The sequence below is a fragment of the Zalophus californianus genome, chromosome X, assembly GCF_009762305.2.
Source record: "Zalophus californianus isolate mZalCal1 chromosome X, mZalCal1.pri.v2, whole genome shotgun sequence".
Taxonomy (NCBI): Eukaryota; Metazoa; Chordata; class Mammalia; order Carnivora; family Otariidae; genus Zalophus; species Zalophus californianus.
Window position 1 is genome coordinate 95,653,971 of NC_045612.1, and position 19,333 is coordinate 95,673,303.

At 40.6% G+C, this 19,333-nt stretch overlaps 1 protein-coding gene and 1 long non-coding RNA gene across 2 annotated transcripts in view; one reads left to right on the forward strand and one right to left on the reverse strand.

Annotated features, from left to right (window-relative positions):
- Positions 1-16,658, reverse strand: part of TSPAN7 (tetraspanin 7) — a 128,637-nt gene extending 111,979 nt beyond the window's left edge. Inside the window, exon 1 of the mRNA XM_027608907.2 lies at positions 16,516-16,658. Coding sequence (XP_027464708.1) covers positions 16,516-16,596 — 81 coding nt within the window. The 5' untranslated portion in view covers positions 16,597-16,658. The remainder of the gene's footprint in view (positions 1-16,515) is intronic.
- A 232-nt stretch (positions 16,659-16,890) lies between these two features.
- LOC118356531 overlaps positions 16,891-19,333 on the forward strand; it is a 37,247-nt gene continuing 34,804 nt past the window's right edge. Inside the window, exon 1 of the long non-coding RNA XR_004819830.1 lies at positions 16,891-16,937. This is a non-coding gene — a long non-coding RNA (uncharacterized LOC118356531). The remainder of the gene's footprint in view (positions 16,938-19,333) is intronic.

A 19,333-nucleotide genomic window follows, 5' to 3' on the forward strand; every position in this document is an offset into this window, starting at 1 on the left:
TCTCAAAACATCTCTGAACGATATAAACAACAGCCAGCTTCAAGTCACAAATAGCACAGCTGCTGTTAAGGAGATTAATAAGTAACTTGCTCCAATAACTTGCTTCTACCCTGTAGCAGAACCTTCATCCCTTAAATGAGATTTACTGGAAACTTGGGCTTCCCTTAATGCTGAGTGCTGGCCGAACCCTTGGCTACACCTATTACATCTTCTACCAGCAAGCAATTTAGCATCGACTACATGTAGAACTCTGGGCTTACCATGCAGTTGTGAAGAATCCTGTTTGTGATCTCATGCTTCTTACGTGAACAAACAGACTTTCCTCAATTTTGCATCTCCACACTGACCTCTTTCAATTCTGAACCTGCCTTTTTAACAACTTTAAACATCCACCTAATCACCCTTCTTGGTTACCTAAGGAGCTTTACTGTTAGGAGAATGGAGAGAATAAGGAGACTAGGAATCACACCTGCTTGGCCATACTTCACCACAACCAATGAAAAGCCATTCTTCCAGGCCAGAGGGAAAAGTGGGGGCTGCTACAGAGCTACTGAGGCGCCTGCATTAGTCTAGTGGCCAAGAGCTCACTGGGCCCACTCAGTGAAGTTTTTCCTTTCTCTGCTACTTGTCCCTGTGTTTCTTTCTCCTTCTGTCCCTACACCAGCCATGTCTCTTGTATCTTGAGTTCAAGATACAAACAGTTCTTGAGAACTCCTCCATCTAGGTCTCACAAGCCTGGTCATCTTAAGTTCCACTGACCAGCCAACAAGCAAATAGCCAAGGGTCAGATCCTTTCTCCCGGTCAATGCACTGTGTTCGTGGTGGACAGTGGGAAGGGTCAGAAAGTACAGAGATGGCCAAATGTAAAGAAGTGCACAGGGCCACTTTGTCAGCAAAGAACACAAGGGAGCAAGCTTCTGACAGCTGGCCCAGCTCTTAAATCTATGGGCATCTCCAACTAAACACATGCAAAATGGAGCACATTCTATTAATCTCAAACCAACTTCTAAAGTCTGCATTTCCACGAGGGCATCACCATCATCCAGGTTCTTCAAGCACATAAAACTGGGGTTCTCCCTCATTCACGATTATCCTTGCCACATCATAAAGTGGCTGTCCACTATCCTCTATTCTTCATTCTCATTGTCACCCTAGAGAAGATTTTTATGCTTTCCTGGTTAACCAGGTTTCACCACTTTTTGCCTTCCTTATTCCAACCCAACCAACTTACTGTTTCTAGATTAGACCTGTAAACAGTTTCCAAAGCTACCACTCCCTGCTTGAAAGTAAGGTCTAGTCTTCCCACCCCACCCCCAGCAAAAATAGGTCCAAAGCTCTAACCCATGCAGTCAACCCATCATAAGGCCTATGCCTACTTACCTAGATGTGCCACATTTGGTCCCTTATTATAGCTAAACTCACACCTGTCCCAAACACAGAAACCATTCTGCTTTCTACAAACCTCTACTTATGCCACTTCCTCCATCTGAGAGCCTTCAATGATCCTCCCATGGCACTACTTGTCAAAATCCCATCATTCTCCAAGGTAGATTCTGTCCATTGACTTTCCAAAATTCCCCAGCTAGATGAGCTCTCTCCCTTGGCCCCCAGCACTTAATTTAAACTTCTAGTACTTTTAGTCCAGTGCTGTCCAATAGAGATCTATTGGTGAACTGCATACTTAACCTTAAATTCTCTAGTAGCCCCACTGAAATTAAAAATAGGTGAAATTAATTTTAATAATGTTTTATTTAACTTAATATGTCCAAAATACTAATATTTCAACATGTAATATAAAAATGGAAATATTTTTTCATATTAAATCTTCAACATCTATGTATTTTAAACTTGGAGCACATCTCCATTTAGACTACCCACATCTGAAGTGCTCAAGTGGTTGTTTTATTGGATAGTGCATGGCTAACTCTTTCAAGCCCCAGATTGGGAGGCTTGCTTCACTCCCACTCCTCCATGCCCATTTAAACGTGAAACTTTAATACTTGAGGTTGAGGCTAAGGATTATTCCTTCCTTATATTGGTATCCCCTAGAGCAGGGGTCAGAACCATAGCCCATGGGTCAAATTGGGCTGCCCACCTCTTTTTGTAAATAAAGGTTCATTTGAAGATAGCTTTGCTTCTTTATTTACAATTGTCTATGCTGATTTTACATGACAATGGCAAAGCTGAGTAGTTGCAACTGGGACCATAAGGCCCACAAAGCTGAAAATATTTATTATCTGTTCCTTTATAGAAATGGTTTGCTGACCCCTTTCCTAGAGCAGGGATTCCCAAAGATCAGCAAACTGTTATCAGTCCAAGATGAGAAGAAGCTTGCATCAGAATGTAAATAATTTTTTTTTTTTGTAACAGGACTTTCTTAATGAAGAAAACAGTATATTAGTTAACAGCCTGGCACTAGCTCCTTATCTCACCACGACCATTTAATTGACTTTATTGTACCTTCTGCCATATAATTTAAAAAATTTTATAAGCAAAGAATCATTTTTTTAAATGCTTCTGAGTCTTTGCTGGGCTAAGGCAGTCTCTCTGATTCATGTCGTGCATATAATCTCTATATTTTCTTACAGGATTTGGTTTTGGTTTTATATTTATGCATTTAAACCAAATAGAAGTTTTAATATTATTTAAGTAACTTTCCTTTCCTTTCTTCCAATGTTACTTTCTTCTGTATATCCAGTAGCATCATTTAAACCTAACTTTCTCTCACTAAAATGAATGTTCTTTTTCATATAGTAAACCATATACACTAGAATTTATTTTTGGATTCTCTATTGTTCCACTGACCTATTTGTCTGTTTTTAAGTCAATATGGGATTGACTCAATTAGTGACTTCACAGCTTTTTTAGTTATGTATTACCACAAATGTAGAGGCATAAAACAGCATACAATTATTACCTCAGTTTCTGCAGTGTCAGGAATCTGGGCACAGCTTAACTGGGTCTTCTGTTTCAGAGTCTCACAAAGCTTCCACCAAGGGGTCAGGTGGCTGCAGTTTCATCCAAGGCCTACATGAGGAAGGATCTGCTTCCAAGATCACTTGATTGTCGGCATCATTCTGTTGCTTGCAGGCTGCCAAACTGGGGGCCTCAGTTTCTTGCTGGCAGTCAGTCAGAGCTGCCCTCAGTTCCTTGCCATGTGGCCCTCTCCATAGGGCAGATCACAATATGGAAGCTTACTTCCTCACAGCCAACCAGGGAAAGAGTCTCTCAGGAAGATAGACATTACAGTCTTATCTAATGTAATCATGAACATGTATTCACAGGCATCTGAACATCTTTGTTGTATTCAATTAGAAGCAAGTCATAGGTCCTGCTCAGACCCAAGTGGAGGAGGTTACACAAGGGCATGAATACCAGGAAGTAGGGGGTCATGGCAGCCATCTTATAGTCTGTCTGCCACAAGAGTATATTCTGATAACGGTTAGGGCACATCCGTTTTCACCCCAATTTCTCTTGATTTTTCAGGCACTTGTTCTTCTATATAAACATTATTATTTTATCAAGTATTACCCCTACCCATCAAAAAAGTCCTGTTGAGATTCTATTTGGAATGGCACTAAACACATTTTTAGAAAACTGGTATTCTTATGATATCAGATTTCCCCACTCAAGTACACAATATCCTTTAATCTGTTTAGATCTTATTTTATGACCTTCAATAAAACTTTAGTTTTCTTCATATAAGAGCCTTACCTTTCTTGTTAGCTTTATTCTAAAGTAGTTACGATATCTGTTGTTACTGAGACTGGAATTTTTCTTTTCTCTCCTTTTCTAAGACTTATGCTAAAATAATGAAAAGCAAGTAATTTTTGTATTTTTATCTTGTATCCAATTGGCCACTTTACTGAATTCTCTTTGTAGTTTTTTTTTTTTTTTAACTAGAATCTATTGGGTTTCTTAGTATACAACAATTGTATCCATGAAAAGATCCAACATAAAGGTTTTTTGTTTGTTTGTTTTATTTCATTGGCTAGATAAACCAAATCATAAATAATAATGGTAAGAAAGAATCCTTGTCTAGTTCCCAATGGACTCAAATATTTTTAATATTTTATTATTTTTAAAACAAATATTTACTGTTGGTTTTAACATTTCTTGAGTGGAAATCAACTCTGTTAATAAAAGAATAATGGTAGATACTCTACCCTCAAGGAAGTGGTGCATAACTCCCCACTCCTTAAGTGTGAGCTAGGCATAGTGACTTTCTTCCAAAGAATACAGTATGGGAAGATGGAAAGAGAGGAACTTTACTATCTCAGCCAGGTAATCAAGGTCAATATCAAGAGCAGTAAGTCATCTTGATAGTATGCACCCTTCATATGATGTCATGAAAATGGCACTTAACTTCTGTGGTCTTCTTTCCCAAAACACATAGTAACCTAGTAACCATAAGAAAAACATCAGACAAATCCCAACAGAGGGCCACTGTACAAAGTATATGACCCTCACTCTCCAAAAATTGTCCCTCATCAAAAACAAGGAAAGTCTGAGAAACTGTCATAGCCAAAAGAAGTATAAATGTAATATTACTAAATGTAATATAGTAGTCTAAATTGGATATTAGGTAAAAACTCAGAAAAATCTAAATGAAGTGTGGAATTCAGTTAATAATGTATCAATCCTGGTTCACTAACTGTAACAAATGTACGATACTAATATAAGATGTTAATAGTGGCAAAAACTGGTTACATGGTATATGGAAACTCTGTACTATCTCCACAGTTTTTCTGTAAATCTAAAACTGTTCTAAAATTAAAAGTTCATCGAAAAATAATAAGGCAAGTCATCAATATTTCATTTAATTTTAAGTGACAGATTTATATTTATTTATCCTACATAAGAATACTCTTATTTCAATGACAGAGCTTAAACTCAGTGACCCAAACTCATTATATCTTTGGTTCCTATTCAAACCCTTTTGCAATCCCAGCTCTGGAATCCAAAAAGTTAATCATCCTTGATTTTCAGGATAGGGAGTGTTATGATCAATTTACTCATTTAACAAATAGACATAGTACCTCCCACGTGTAAGATATTAAGGAAAAAAGCAACACTCTACACCATGAGGAATAATGTTGCCAAAACATGTGTGTGTCACACTTTACAAAGCACTTGAATGGGGTGGCCTGGGTGGTTCAGTCAGTTTAGCCTTCGGCTCAGGTCGTGATCTCGGGGTCCTGGGATCAAGCCGCACATCGGGCTCCCTGCTCAGCAGAGAGCCTGCTTCTCCCTCTCCCACTGCTGCTCCCCCTGCTTGTGTGCTCTCTCTCTCTCAGTCTGTCAAATAAATAAATAAAATCTTTAAAAAAAATGTTTTAAAAAAGCACTTGAATGTCATTTAACTTTCAAACACCTGACTAAGGTGGATAAGCATGGATCTCAATTCTGAAGGGGGAACTGAGGCTCAGAGACACTTATGTGACTTGCCTAAGATCACACGGCAAATGTCCAAATCAAGACTTCACATAGGACTGATTTCGAATTCCCTACAAGAAAGGGCAATAGTTAAAAGAATACCAAGTGAATGATACAGTTTAGAATATGAAACAGAAATTGAGTGAAGCAAGAAATCCTCGAAAGTTTCATCAGAAACAGAAAATGAACAGAAGTTGATGAGGATGTGCAAGGAACATTTACCACCCAGACTCATATTATCGAGCTTTAGGTTCCTTTTCAATGAAATGGGGTCTACCTTTGGGAAGTCCTGGAACAATCCCTGGAAATCAGAAATTCTCAAATAATCTTTGTGGAATGATTAGAACAATTAACTGACCCAGGAATTCTGTATATCACCATGATGATATTTGGAGAATGGGAACTAAAGTGCAGAAACAACTTGATTTCACAGAGAAGCAAGAATTGGTAGTCTGAGGCAAGAATAAGTCTCTATACTTCTGGGGAAAGGAAAATTGATTATTCAATAGGCATGGTAACTAGTAACCACCAGCACCCACTTTTAAACTTATTTGATCAATGGCAATTCACCTCAGTCTAATTATCAATGACAACTCAGCTTGCTTCAGGGAACATACTTCTGAAAGCCAATTACAATGACAGTCTCACACAATTCAAGGTCAACCAAGCAGTAACAGACACACTGCGGTGAACACACTTTTCAGAGTCAATCTGACAACAGTCTCACCCAAATGGTTCTAAGGCCAAGGTCAACCACTCATGCCTCTGTAACCAAAGCCACCCCCAAACATGACCACACTTCCCAAAAAGATCAGAAATCTACTTTACTCATAAACTGCTCTCTATTTTGCTTTTTGTTTTATATATTGGATAATAGTCAAATCTTTGGACAGAGGGCAAACCATGACTCTTAACTTCTTCTAAGTACAACTGTGAACAGAAATAGATTCACCCTGAAGAAAAGAAACTACTTCAAACTCCAAGAGTTCAGTTGGAGACCCTTGCCAGAGATCAGTTCAGTGGGTAAGAAAAATACTAGATGGGCTAAATCTTGCTTGTGGAATCTTCTCAAACTAGCCTTATGGTACCATAGATCACATGACAGGAAAGCATTCATATGGTAAAAAGTTATTTATAACAAACTGCATCACAGACCACAGAATCACACCCCAGGAATCAGAATCACCTTGTGAGTGGTTTTAAAAAATACATACTCAGGCTGCTCTCCAGATCAATTAAAATCAAAACTTCAGGAAATAGGACCATACATCTTTTAAAAGTCCCTTAGTGATTCTGACGAGCACACCTGTAGTTAGAAATGACTAGCAAGGTCTCCCAAGGGTGACAAGGACACTTCGATTTACTAAGAGACCCTGGAAACCTAGCTTCAGACTTTGGAGCAAAGCAGAACAAATCAATAAGCCAACACTAGATACTCAACAGCTAGATATTCCCTAGCAATCTCCAGATCCAGGAGACTCAAGGTGAACCAGGCCTGCTATTATATATTGAGTTCTCTTGGAATCAATGTTTCTCAATCCTACTTGAATAGCTGAATCACTTGGGAGATAATTTAAAAGACAGAAATCCTGGTACCCAACTCCAGACCAATTGATTCAGAATCTCTTAGGGTGAAACATAAGCATACATTTTAGGTGTCCTTAGGCAATCCTGATGGGCACACAGGGTTGAGAATCACTGATCTAGATTGCTCAGTTAGTATCTGTACCTGACCCACTCCATCTTCCAGTAAAAGGCACCTGCAATTTCTCCAAAAACAGATGATGAAAACACCCACTATGTCTTACAGAAAGCACTAAAGAAAATCTTCCACAATAGAACTGTGATCCTTAATTCTACCACCAAACTACTTAACATGCTTTCATGTTCAATTGATCAAATAACAAAAAGGGAAACCAAAGAAAAACCCCTCTCCTATCTTTTCCCCCATATCCTTTTCTTGATGAATATTGGGGTTGTATATAAAAGAGGCCAAAAATGTTGAGCCAATAATGAAAAGCTTTCTGCTGCAGCAAGGGGGATAACAGCCAAAAAAAGAAAAAAATTTTTAAAGACTTATTTATTTTAGAGGTGGGGGGAGCATCTTAAGCAGACTACATGCTGAGCAAGGAGCCCAGTCTGGGGTTCAATCTCAAACTCAAGATCATGACCTGAGCCAAAACCAAGAGTCAAACACTTAACTGACTATGTCACCCAAGTGCCCCCGCCAAAAAAAGAAATTTAAGAGCAGTAATCCAACGATCTGCTTGCCATGAGGAGAGAACCCAAATCAGAAGCTGCTGTAATGGGAACAAAGGAGGAAAAGACATACGAATATATTTTAAAGTGTGCTTCAAATTGGTTTAGCAGTGCATTAGTCACCCATGTCAAGGGTTTAATACATTTAAACAAAGAAACACAGTCAGAGATGACTTTCAAATCTCAGCACCATCTGAGGTGCTTACTTAAAACAGTATATAATGCTGAACAGTCAATGAATCATAAGTAATGTAGCTCGTGGTAGGGTCAAATCAAGAACTCTGGCTATAATTAAAATTGAGGAAAGTATTTCATTCTAATTGGACAAAAATTCAGCTAGTTTCTAAGCAACTACTAAGTGGAAAAGACTTAATGTTCCCCAAATGCTATAAAAGGTAGTGCACATATCTTAACTACATATTGCATATGGGAAGTAAAGTTGATTAAGAAAAGACTGTTCAGATTATAATGTACAAGTCCTGTAATAAACATGAAGCGTTATCATTGTGGTAACAGAAAAAAGGCAGAGCGATAACCCGGTTAACATCATACTTTGAACTCTGGTGCTTCCACATTAAATTAATACAGCAAGGTCTGAATTAGGTCAGAAGGCACATGGGCCTTCACCTGGTGGGAAGAAATTAGAAGAGCAGAAAAAGCAGCAGCAACCTTCAGAGCTTCATTCTCATTTATCCAACTCTAGTCCCTGATGGCCATGTGACCTTAAACAGGCTGTGCCTTAGTTAGCCTGTTCCAACCTAGAACACTCCCCTTGACATCCAAAAGCTTTTTAAAAATTGAAAAGTAGATACCAGTATCTACTAGAACAGCCCAACTATCGCCATTTTAGATCCTCTAGTCAATCACTCACAAACAACTATGTATTTAATTAGTACCATGCAATGAAGAGACACAAATATAAAGGACTTTCAGTTAAAGATGATGGATTGAACACATCCATTTACCTTGGCTATCTCCCAAAACTCCACTGAAATGACACTAAAAGGATTTTTTAAACCCACAATAGCAAAGAGAATGGAAGAGGAGACAAATGCAATGACATTTTGGAAGCTGAGAAAAAGCCAGATCTTATGGCAGCTATAAGAAAAGCCAAGAACAAAATATTTGCACACAAGTACCCGCAAAAGGCAGCTTCATGCATACCTGGAACTGGGGATGAAAAGGGGCTAAAATAAGGAGGATCTGGTAAAAAAAAAAAATCTTTTGGAAAAGTAACTAGATCCCCTCCATCTTCTGTCTCTGGCCTTTCCCCAGTCCAGCATAGGCTCAGATTTATTTTCTAGGGAAGGTGAATGAAACAAAGGGTCTCTGAACTGCAAAACAAAAGCACAGTGGACATAGATTCTATACTTCAAATAGGAGCCTAACAAAGGTTTATATACTGCACATGAAGACATCCAAATTCCTAACCTTTTTCATTCAAAGAGAGGATTAGAAGATGCTTCTGTAGGAAATCTGATCAGACCAAAGGAAAAGACCTAAAGACATTGACCTTGGTTCCAAAACTCAATTGTCCAGCCAAATCACCCAACTTAAAATCAACAAACTCCCACTTCATATACTAGGAGCTTCCAATCAGCTTAGTGCTCTACTCTTAAACATGTACAGAAGAAAGAGTAAAAGTTTATCAGAAATTGGAGGTCTGTGGGGCGCCTGGGTGGCTCAGTTGTTAAGAGTCTGCCTTCGGCTCAGGTCATGATCCCAGGGTCCTGGGATCGAGTCCCGCATAGGGCTCCCTGCTCCGCCGGGAGGCTGCTTCTCCCTCTCCCTCCCCCTGCTTGTGTTCCCTCTCTCGCTGTCTCTCTCTCTCTGTCAAATAAATAAATAAAATCTTAAAAAAAAGAAATTGGAGGTCTGTAATATGCCAGAAAACGGAGAAGTTTGAAGGAAACTATACAGAAGAAGCAAACTTAAAAAAATCATTAATATTGTCAGAGGGATTATAAAAAGATATTACATTTTTGAAACAAGAGCAAGATGCTAGGAAAAGAAATATTCAGATCTCAAAAAGGAGCTCCTAGAAATCAACATATAAAACAAATGACAAATGCAACAGCAGGCAAAATCAAGTGGGAGTGATGTCCCATAAAGTAGAGCCAAAAAGATGAAGAGGTGGGGCGCCTGGCTGGCTCAGTTGGTGGAGCATGCAACTCTTGATCTTGGGGGTTGTGAGTTCGAGCCCCATGTTGGGTGTAGAGATTACTTAAAAATAAAATCTTAAATAAAAGATGAAGAGGTAAAAAATAGGAAAGAAAATTAGAGAATCTAAGAGGTACAACATTGAAAGGGAGGATAGGGAAAATGAAAGTAATCAAAAAAACAATTCAAGAGAATTTCCCCAAACAGAAGGACCTCAGTTACCAGACTGAAAGGATCTACAGGAAGGAAATAAAAAGAAACATATAACAAGACATATTCTGGTGAAATTTCAGAGCACCAAGAACAAGAAAGAGTTTTCAAAATCTTCCAGAGAAGGAAAAACAGAATTTAAGAATTAGAATAAGATTTGATTTCTCAACAGTAACAAGAGCAAGAACACTGGGAGGAGGGGAGGAGACAGCAACAATCCTGAGGGTAAATGATTTACAAACTAGAATTCTATACTCAGCCAAACTATCAAATTAAGTGTAAGAGCAAAATAAGATTTTCACACCTGCAAGACCTGAAAATAGTAACCTACCATGCATCCTTTTCCAGAAAGTTACAAGAAGATTTGCTCTACCAAAATGAAAAAACAAACCAAGAAAGAGAAAAACAGGACATATAGGAAACTGAGGATCCAACATAAAAGGAGACTGGATTCCCCAGGATGATGGTAAATGGAGAGTAAAATAATGTTGGCTCTTTCAAAGGCTCAGAGAAGACTAGTGCAAATTGAAGGTCAGAACGATCTAGGAGAAATGTGTCCAATGGGAACGGGTAGGATTCATGAAGTGTTGAACATACTGAGTGAAGATACACAGCTCTTGGGGAGAGTATGGGGATAAATTAGGGGCAAACATGGAAAAGGGTATAAGCAAAGGATATAAAACAAGGCAATTTTTAACTACAGGGAAAACAAAAAGCTGTGCAAGCAATCATAATATACACACTAAATGGCTCAGCTGTGAGTAGGCTTACCTAGTGAGCAGGCTTATATTAATGTAAACACTGACTAGTGCTCTAACCAGAATGGTATATGATCATGATAAATGATATATTGGGGTCTACCCCAATATGGAAAGGATGTGAGTGTGAGAAAGCTAAATCTTCATCTTCCATAGTGGGAAGACAATATATAACACCTAATACCAAAAAGTTGAGAAGTAGTAGAACAAGTGCATCACTTAAAAATGAAGAAGCAGCTAGCAAAAGTGGGTAAACATTCTATTGAGATACCTGGCATATAAAAGCCATTTAATGAATGTTTATTGAATTACACTGATATGCAAAATAGTAAGTATAAACTTTAGTATGTGCCAAGATTCAAACACTTGGAAAAATGTTAGGTAATGCTCTTTAAGATATTTTTCTCCTCTATTTAGCCCAAGGACCTAAACTTTCTGGATGACAAAAGAAAAAAGAAAAACATTGACCACTATTCTTTTAAATCCTCCCCAAGAAAGGTTGGTGATGCTTACCAAATGAAAAAAAGAATCACTCATATTTTGCCATAGGAAAATTTGATAGCACTATTGACGAGCTAATTAGGTCCTTGGATATTCAAAGAAGAAATCAAATCCAATATATGCTGGAATGAAGCAAAGGATATTTCTCTTCACACATTATTTAGTGGATTTAGATGCAGTGGATTTAGAACTCACAGGAGTGTTTAAAATGCATTAAAAAATAAATCAAAACAGAATTTACCTAATAAGTGGCATATTTATAAAGTTGTCCTGCTTGTTGTTGAAATAATTATATTTGCTGTGAAGAAGAGATATTTTGCTTTGTAGTAGGACAAAATAGATATCTTTTTTATTCCAGTTTAACAAATTAAATTCCAATTCCAATTTTAGATTTTAGATAACTAAAATGTCCGGCAAACTAGATGACCATAAAAATATAGTAACTGAACTATCATTAGGATAAGCAATTCTTTATAAAGTCCTCTATCCCATGTTTGTATACATCAATGTCAAGAACACATTAAATCACCGCAGGTAGACTGAAAAGAACACTGTTTTTAAAAGCCTCCCAATTAAGGTAAATTGAAATAAATAAATGAGCCCAAGAGTAGTCAATAAAATTTCATTTATTCATTCATTTGTTAAGTAAATACTTTCTGGGTAAACCTATTATGTGCCAGGCACTATTTGCTAATCTTTGAAGCGGAGGACAACTTACTCCTAGGTGTGTTTTTTTTTTTCCTCCTCTTCTATAAATCTGAAAATGAAACACATAAATCAGGGAAAATAAAGGATCCATTTACCTAGCATTTAGGTGATATCACTTACTTGAAGACAAATCATCTCATCCACTTAGACACTATTATATAAAGAACTACCTACCTTTCATCTTCAAAAAAGAATTACAGTACACCAGAGAGATTGTTTTTCTTCTCACATGGGATTGTGTTGAGCATGCTCTGGTATGGTGGTTGCAAACACCAGTGAACACAGTTAGTTTTGCATAAGACTCTATTTTTCTTCATAGGATTTATTGTCAAGTCTGATAGTGTAGAGGTTGCAGGCACTGTTAACACTTTGAGCCAGATAATTCTTTGCTGTGAGGGCCTGTCCTATGCTTTATAGAATGTTTAGCAGCACCTGTGGCCTCTATCCACTAGATGCCAATAGCACTCCATCCCCAGGTGTGACCCAAAAGGTCTCCAGACATTGCCAAATGTCAGGAGATAGGTGGGCAATAAGGTCCCCCGTTGAGAACCACTGCTTTAGAGGAACACCTCAGAAGGGGAGAGTGATTGTAGACAGAAGAGGAGGCCAGATAAAACAAAGATCTCTTCCCTAACATTAGACTTCTGCTTTAGTAAATGCTCAGGTACATCCACTTCTTGATGCTACTGGTCTACCACCATTTTAAGCTCAAATGTCTTTTTTTTTTTTTTTTTTTTCAAATGTCTTCTGAGCCTAAGTCTAAACTGAAGGAAGGGAAGAGAGGTAGTCCTATTAAAACAATTCACAAAAAACACAAAGGAAACAATTCTCCTAATCTTCCCTCCATCTTCCACTTAAAAGAACACCAAGGTCATCTTTTTTGTTAATTACCTAATCTAACCCCAAAAGTTTTGACAGATATTGGCGTACCTACTATGTGCCAGACATAGTTCTAGGTGCTAGAAAAAGATAAATTTCTCAACTGTATTTACTGAATTGATAAATCACTCTAATAAACAGCATTTTCTTCATGATCTTGGATTTGGCAAAAGTTTCCTAGATATGACCCTGAAAACTCAAGCAACAAAAGAAAAATAGGCAAACTGGACTTTATCAAAATAAACTTTTGTACTTCAAAGGACACCATCAAGAAAGTGAAAAGGCAACACACAGAATAGGAGAAAATATTTGCAAATGATATATCCAATAAGAGCCTTGAATCAACAATACATAAAGGACACATGCAACTCAATAATAACCCAAATAAAAAGTGGGCAAAGGATATGAATAGACATTTCTGCAAGAAAGACATACAAATGACCAAGAAGCACATAAAAAGATGCTCAACATCATTAGTTATGAGGGATACTCAAAACCACAATGAGATACCTATGAGGATGGCTAGAATCACGAAGTCAGATAATAACAAATGTTGGCAACAATGTAGAGAAATCAGAACCCCCATACAATGCTGGCAGGGGAGAATAAAAAAAATGGTGCAGTCACTTCAGAAAACAGTATGGCAGGTCTTCAAACAATTGAACATAGAGTTACTATATGACCCAGCAATTCCCAGCAAAGAGAATTGAAAATGTTTGTTCACACAAACATTTGTACATTCACACATTCACATGTTTTGTTTTGTTTTTGTTTTTTTTAAAGATTTTATTTATTTATTTGAGAGAGAGAGAGAGAATGAGAGATAGAAAGCACGAGAGGGAAGAGGGTCAAAGGGAGAAGCCGACTCCCCGCTGAGCAGGGAGCCCGATGCGGGACTCAATCCCGGGACTCCAGGATCATGACCTGAGCCAAAGGCAGTCGCTTAACCAACTGAGCCACCCAGGCACCCACACACATTCACATTTGTATATGAACATTTATAGCAGCGTTATTCAAAATATCCAAAAGATAGAAACAACCCCAATGCCCATCAATGGACAAATGGATGAACGAAATGTGATATAGTCATACAACGGAGTATTATTTGGCAATAAAAAGAAGGAACATAGAGGAATCTTTAAAATATTACATTAAGTGAAAGAAACCATTCACAAAAGACCACATACCATATGATTTATATGAAATGTCCAGAATAGGGAAATCTACAGAGACAGAAAGTAGATTAGTAACTGCTTGGGGAGGGGAGGGTGGGGGGATGAGAGCTAAATGGTATGGAGTTTCTTTTTTAGGTAATGAAAATGCTCTAAAATTGACTGAGGTGATGGTTACACATATCTGTGAATATACTAAAAACCCCTGAATTGTACATTCTTAAAAGGATGAATTATATGGTATGTGAATTATATTTCAACAAAGTTGTTTTTAAAGAAAGCAACCAGCATTTAAAGTACAATGGAAAACAGGACATTTGGACAACACTTTATTAATGAGAATGTCTTATTTAAAATACCCTCGAATCTGCAGAGATCTCATTCTTTCGGTTGTGAAATGAATATTGAATGCTATTTAAACTACTGAAAATTCTCCAGGTAAACATTTTATTTATGATTATTAAAAAAACTTAGAACGCAGGCATCAAGAACTTCAGAGGACATAAAATGCAGTGCTTGTTTAAATTGTATTAGGGGGCATTAAGTAATTATATGCACGGGGTGGGGGTGGGAGGTAAGCAAGAAGAGTTAAAGAGATCAGATGAAAAGCGTCCTTCTAGAAGCCTCCCTTCTTCAGCAGCCTGCAGTGATGAGGGAAGAACACCTCTCCATATATATGTAAATCCTATTTTTCAGGAAGCTAAAAATAATCACCCATATGATTTACTCCAATAACAAATAGGAAGTCAAGTAAATACTAAAGTGCCAAACAGAGATTTAAGGAAATAAAAAAACTAAACCAGTTCCCAGGAATGGCAACTGGAAAGTTTCGGCAAAAATGTTCAACCTGTGTCGTTTTCAATCCAAATAAAGTCCGTTTCTGTGTCTGCTTTGTGTGATATACCCAGTTAATCTAATCCTATCTCACTGCAGAGGAATGTCTGGTCCCCAGAGTCCACAGTTCCCCGACCTGAAGAATCACCAATGCCAGTGACAAGGAAATGCCACGGGGGCGGGGGGGGGGGCATTCATTAGAGATTTTTTTTCATCCTTAATAAATCTCAGCTCCCGCCTTGGTCATTACAAACAGCCTAGTTCACCATCAAACCAAGTCTGGGTACCTCACACATTACTGTGCCCGGTTTCAAGCCAAAATTAGGCCTATTTGGGGTGGGGGGGGTGGCACAGAGAAAAACAACCAAAGGCGGGATGAGCTTTTTCTACAGAGCCTCAGGTTTCAAAATGACAGCCTTGAAAGGTGAAATGACCCAAATTATTGGGGAGGGGGGAGGTGGTAACAGACATTCATTCTCCTGCAGGGTGGCTGTGGCTTGGTGTGGAAATGGGGAACTTGGGGAGGGGGTTTCTACATGGAAAGAGAAACAACAGGGAACGGTCTTTAGGTACCACCCACCCCTCCAAGTGAATCACTGCAGTGTCAGCCCTGCACCGATTCCACGAATTGCCAAACAGGATGAGGTAAGGCACAAGCCTTGCCCCCACCCCCTCCAGCTACCCCCGCGCGAAGGGCGCATCCCTCCGCGAGGTGCACCACGCAGCCCCCCGAGGCCTCAGCTGAGGGGTTGACGTCACCCTTCTGCATTGAGCTTCAAGGACTGGAAGCAGCACTGGTTAGATGGGGAGTAGAGTTGGGGCGCTATTGCTGTCACCAAGTGGCGGGGGTCTACCCCCACGACTCTACGGATTGGGTTCGCGCAATAACAGACCAGATGAAGAGCTGAGGGGTGGAGGGGAGTGGGAAAAGGGTCGTAAGACCCACCTCTTGGGTCCCCGGGGAAGCTCAAAGAAGCCTAGTTTATGTAAGACCCTCTCCCCTCAGTGCGTCTCCGCGCGACGGCAGCTCCCTCTCCCCATCAGTGCGCTTGAGGGGCTCTGGTCGCCCTTCCCGAGCCAAGCAGGCACAGGGCTCCTGGTACCTTCCTCTCGCAGCCCCGCGGGGTTGGGAATAACCGGGAATCTGGGATCAAACCCGGTGCTCCCGCGCCCTCTCCCAGCCAGGTTAAGTCCTAGAGGCACCGCGAACAGGCTGGTAAGGGAGGTCGAGGAGGGGTGTCCAGAGAGGGAAACCGAAGAATAAACCCGCAACTTTCCCTGGAGGCTGACCCTACCCCGTGAGCTTAAAAAAATAAATCAGTGCATTAAAACAAATTTGGGAAAGGTCGACAACCTGCAGTCACCGCCACCACGTAGCCCCTTGCAGCCTGCACCGGGGCGGGGTCCAGGGTCCGAGCAGCCCCAAGCTTGCACCCCGCCATCCTGCAGCCCCAGCCCAGCCCCCTGAGCCTATCTCCTTAAGGAGGGGACCGAGATGAGATTTTTGGTTTGGGTTTCCCCCCCGCCCTTCCTTTCTCCGAGCATCACTACGGATTGACGGCCTGAGGCCCGGCCACCCGCCCGGCGTGGCCACTCACCCAGAAGACGAAGGAGTAGATGATGAGGAGGGTTTTGAGACAGGTTATCACAGGTTTGGTCTCCATTCTCCTCGATGCCATACTACAGAGCTCCGGCGGCGGCGGCGGCGGCGGCGGGCGGCGGGCGGGCGCGCGGGAGGGGGGAGGAGGCGGGGCGGGGCGGGGCGGGGGCGCGTGCCGCGAGAGGCCCCGTGCGCGCGCAGACGAGGCCGTGCGCGTGCGTGAGCGCGCACTCTGCGGGGCGCCGATTTAAGGATCGGGCGGGCAGCGACTGCGCATGCTGAGAAGGCGGCCCGCGTAGGCAAGCCCGCGCAGGCTCAGACCTCCAGGCCAAGAGCCGGGCCAGGCCGCGGGGAGGGAATGGAGGAGCCTGGGGGCGGGGTCGGAGGTCCTCGCAACCTCTTCCAGGCCGCCGTGGGCACGTAAGTTTCTGCTCGATGCACAGTAGGGCTTTACATTTGCAGGGCTATCTGCATCTGGTATCCCCGAAAAGTAGTCACGTTTCTGCATTTAGGCGCCCCACCAGGCCTTTTCGGATGGAAGTGGCCCCACAGTCGTGTCCTTGGAGAAAGCCAGCCTTGTCTGTGCCAGGAACAGACTGTGACAGGTGGCCAGAGATACAGCTGGAGAGATGGTCAGGAACCTGGGAGCTCAGACACCCCAAGCCCTGGCCACGACAGGAAGGCCATTTTTTAGAGGTCCTCACGTGAATTTTGCAAATGATGCCGAACAAGTTTCTGTATGAGGGTACCATTCTTTCTGCACATAAAAATGTTTAAAGTGCCTAAGAACCATTTTTCCCAACCTAACAAGTTCAAACCACCTCACACCCAGGAAAGAGAGAGCTGTATCAAGGTCAAAAAATAATGTTCAGAAACAATTCGGAAGTTCCTCAAAAAGCTAAACATAGAGATACCATATGACCCAGCAATTCTCCTAGATATATACCCAAGAGATTTGAAAACATGTTCACACAAAAGCTTGTACAGGAATGTTCATAGCATTATTTATCGTAGCCCAAAAGCAGGAACAACTTTAATGTTCATCAGTTATGCATGGATAAACATAATGTAGTAAATCCATGCAATGTAAAATCATTTGGCCACAAAAGGGAATGAAGTACTTATACATGCTGCATGTATGAACCTTGAAAAATCTGAGTGAATGAAGTAAGCGAGACACAAAAGACCGGTGTTGAATGATCCATTTATAGGCAACGTCCAGAATAGACAGATCCACAGAGACAGAAATAGAGGTTGGGTGGGGGGGGGGCAGGGATAAGGAGTGACTGTTAATGAGTAGGGGGTTTCTTTTTAGAGTGACAAAAATATTCTGGAATTCGATAGTGGTAATGGTTGCACAGTTTCGTGAACCTACTAAAAACCCCTGAATTGTACACTTTAGAAGGGCGGCTTTTATGACATGTGAATTATATCCCAATAAAAGAATAATGTACACACCACCCAGATTTCCTGTGGCTGGTTTGTAGAGGAACACACAGTACAGATTCTGTGGGAGATTTAGCTTGATTCCTGAGAGATTCTGCAGTCAAAATAGCAACACTATCACAGGCTAACTCTATCATGGATGATGTTAAGGACACCTTTTGCGAAAGAGTAAAAAAGTCAATAGGCTTGCGGAAAGCCTGCCAAAGTCAGTTGTTGCAGGAGTAATTATTACCTCCAGTAAGTTGTACATGGTCCCAGGTCAGTGAGGTCATTGTATAAACAGGACACAAACAGGAGGAAGAGGAGAACCTGCTTAAGGAAATGATCAACCATAACAAAAGGATATGTGGGCATAGAGGGGAGTGGAGAGGAATATGGGTGCAGGTGAAAAAAAGATTAGGAACAGATTGGCAAGGGTTCTGTTTTAAAGGAAGTTCCCGCACCGTTATTCTCAATGCTGGTTACTCATTTGGACCACCTGGAGAGCTTATTTTAAAAAAAGCAAAAAACTATAACTACCTGTGCCCAATCCCAGGTAGCCTGAATCATTCTGTCTCAGCAGTTTCTAAGTTCTTTAGGTGGTCCTAATAGGAATCAAGATTTGAAGGATACTGTCCCTATTGCAATGAGCTTAAACCCAACTTCAGAAAAGAGTTTTCTCCTATATTTTTACAGCCCCCAGTAAGCAGCAGGAAAAGGATACTGAACACTTCAAACCCAGTGGCTACGCTTAGCCTCAAAAGGTCTTGCCCATGCATAATTACCCTGTAAAGGAGTCAGAAATCTCAATTTTCAACCTAACAGGGACACTGCTGAGCATCATAGATAATTTCATGAGTTAACAAATGATATTCACAGATGGCGCCCATCAGCTCAACTATTTCAGTTTGGAGCTTTCTGGGGATAACTTTTAGGTCCAGATTCTTGAACACCTGGACTGTTCTAGGAAAAATAGATTATTTAAATGTAAAGATAAATATGAATATTTGATAATGTAATTAATGGGTAAATTTACATAGCTCATCGCTAAATCCTTGCTACTCAAATTGTGGTCTGGGTGATTTCATGGGGTGACAAACCATCCCAATTTTCCCAACACTGAGGGGTTTCCTTGCACTCTGGATTTTCATTGCTAAAGCCAGGAAAGTCGTTGGCAAACCAGAACAAGTTGGTCATCCTACCCTTGAACCTGGCATCCACTGGGAGAGCTTGTTGAAAATGCAGAACCTCGGGCCCCACTCCAAGTCCATGTTAACAAGATGCACAGTAACGTCTGTCAGTTTGTCATGGATTGAATTGTGTCCCCCCCCAAAGATATGTTGAAGTCTCACCTTCAGTACCTCAGAATGTGACCCTATTTGGAAATAGAG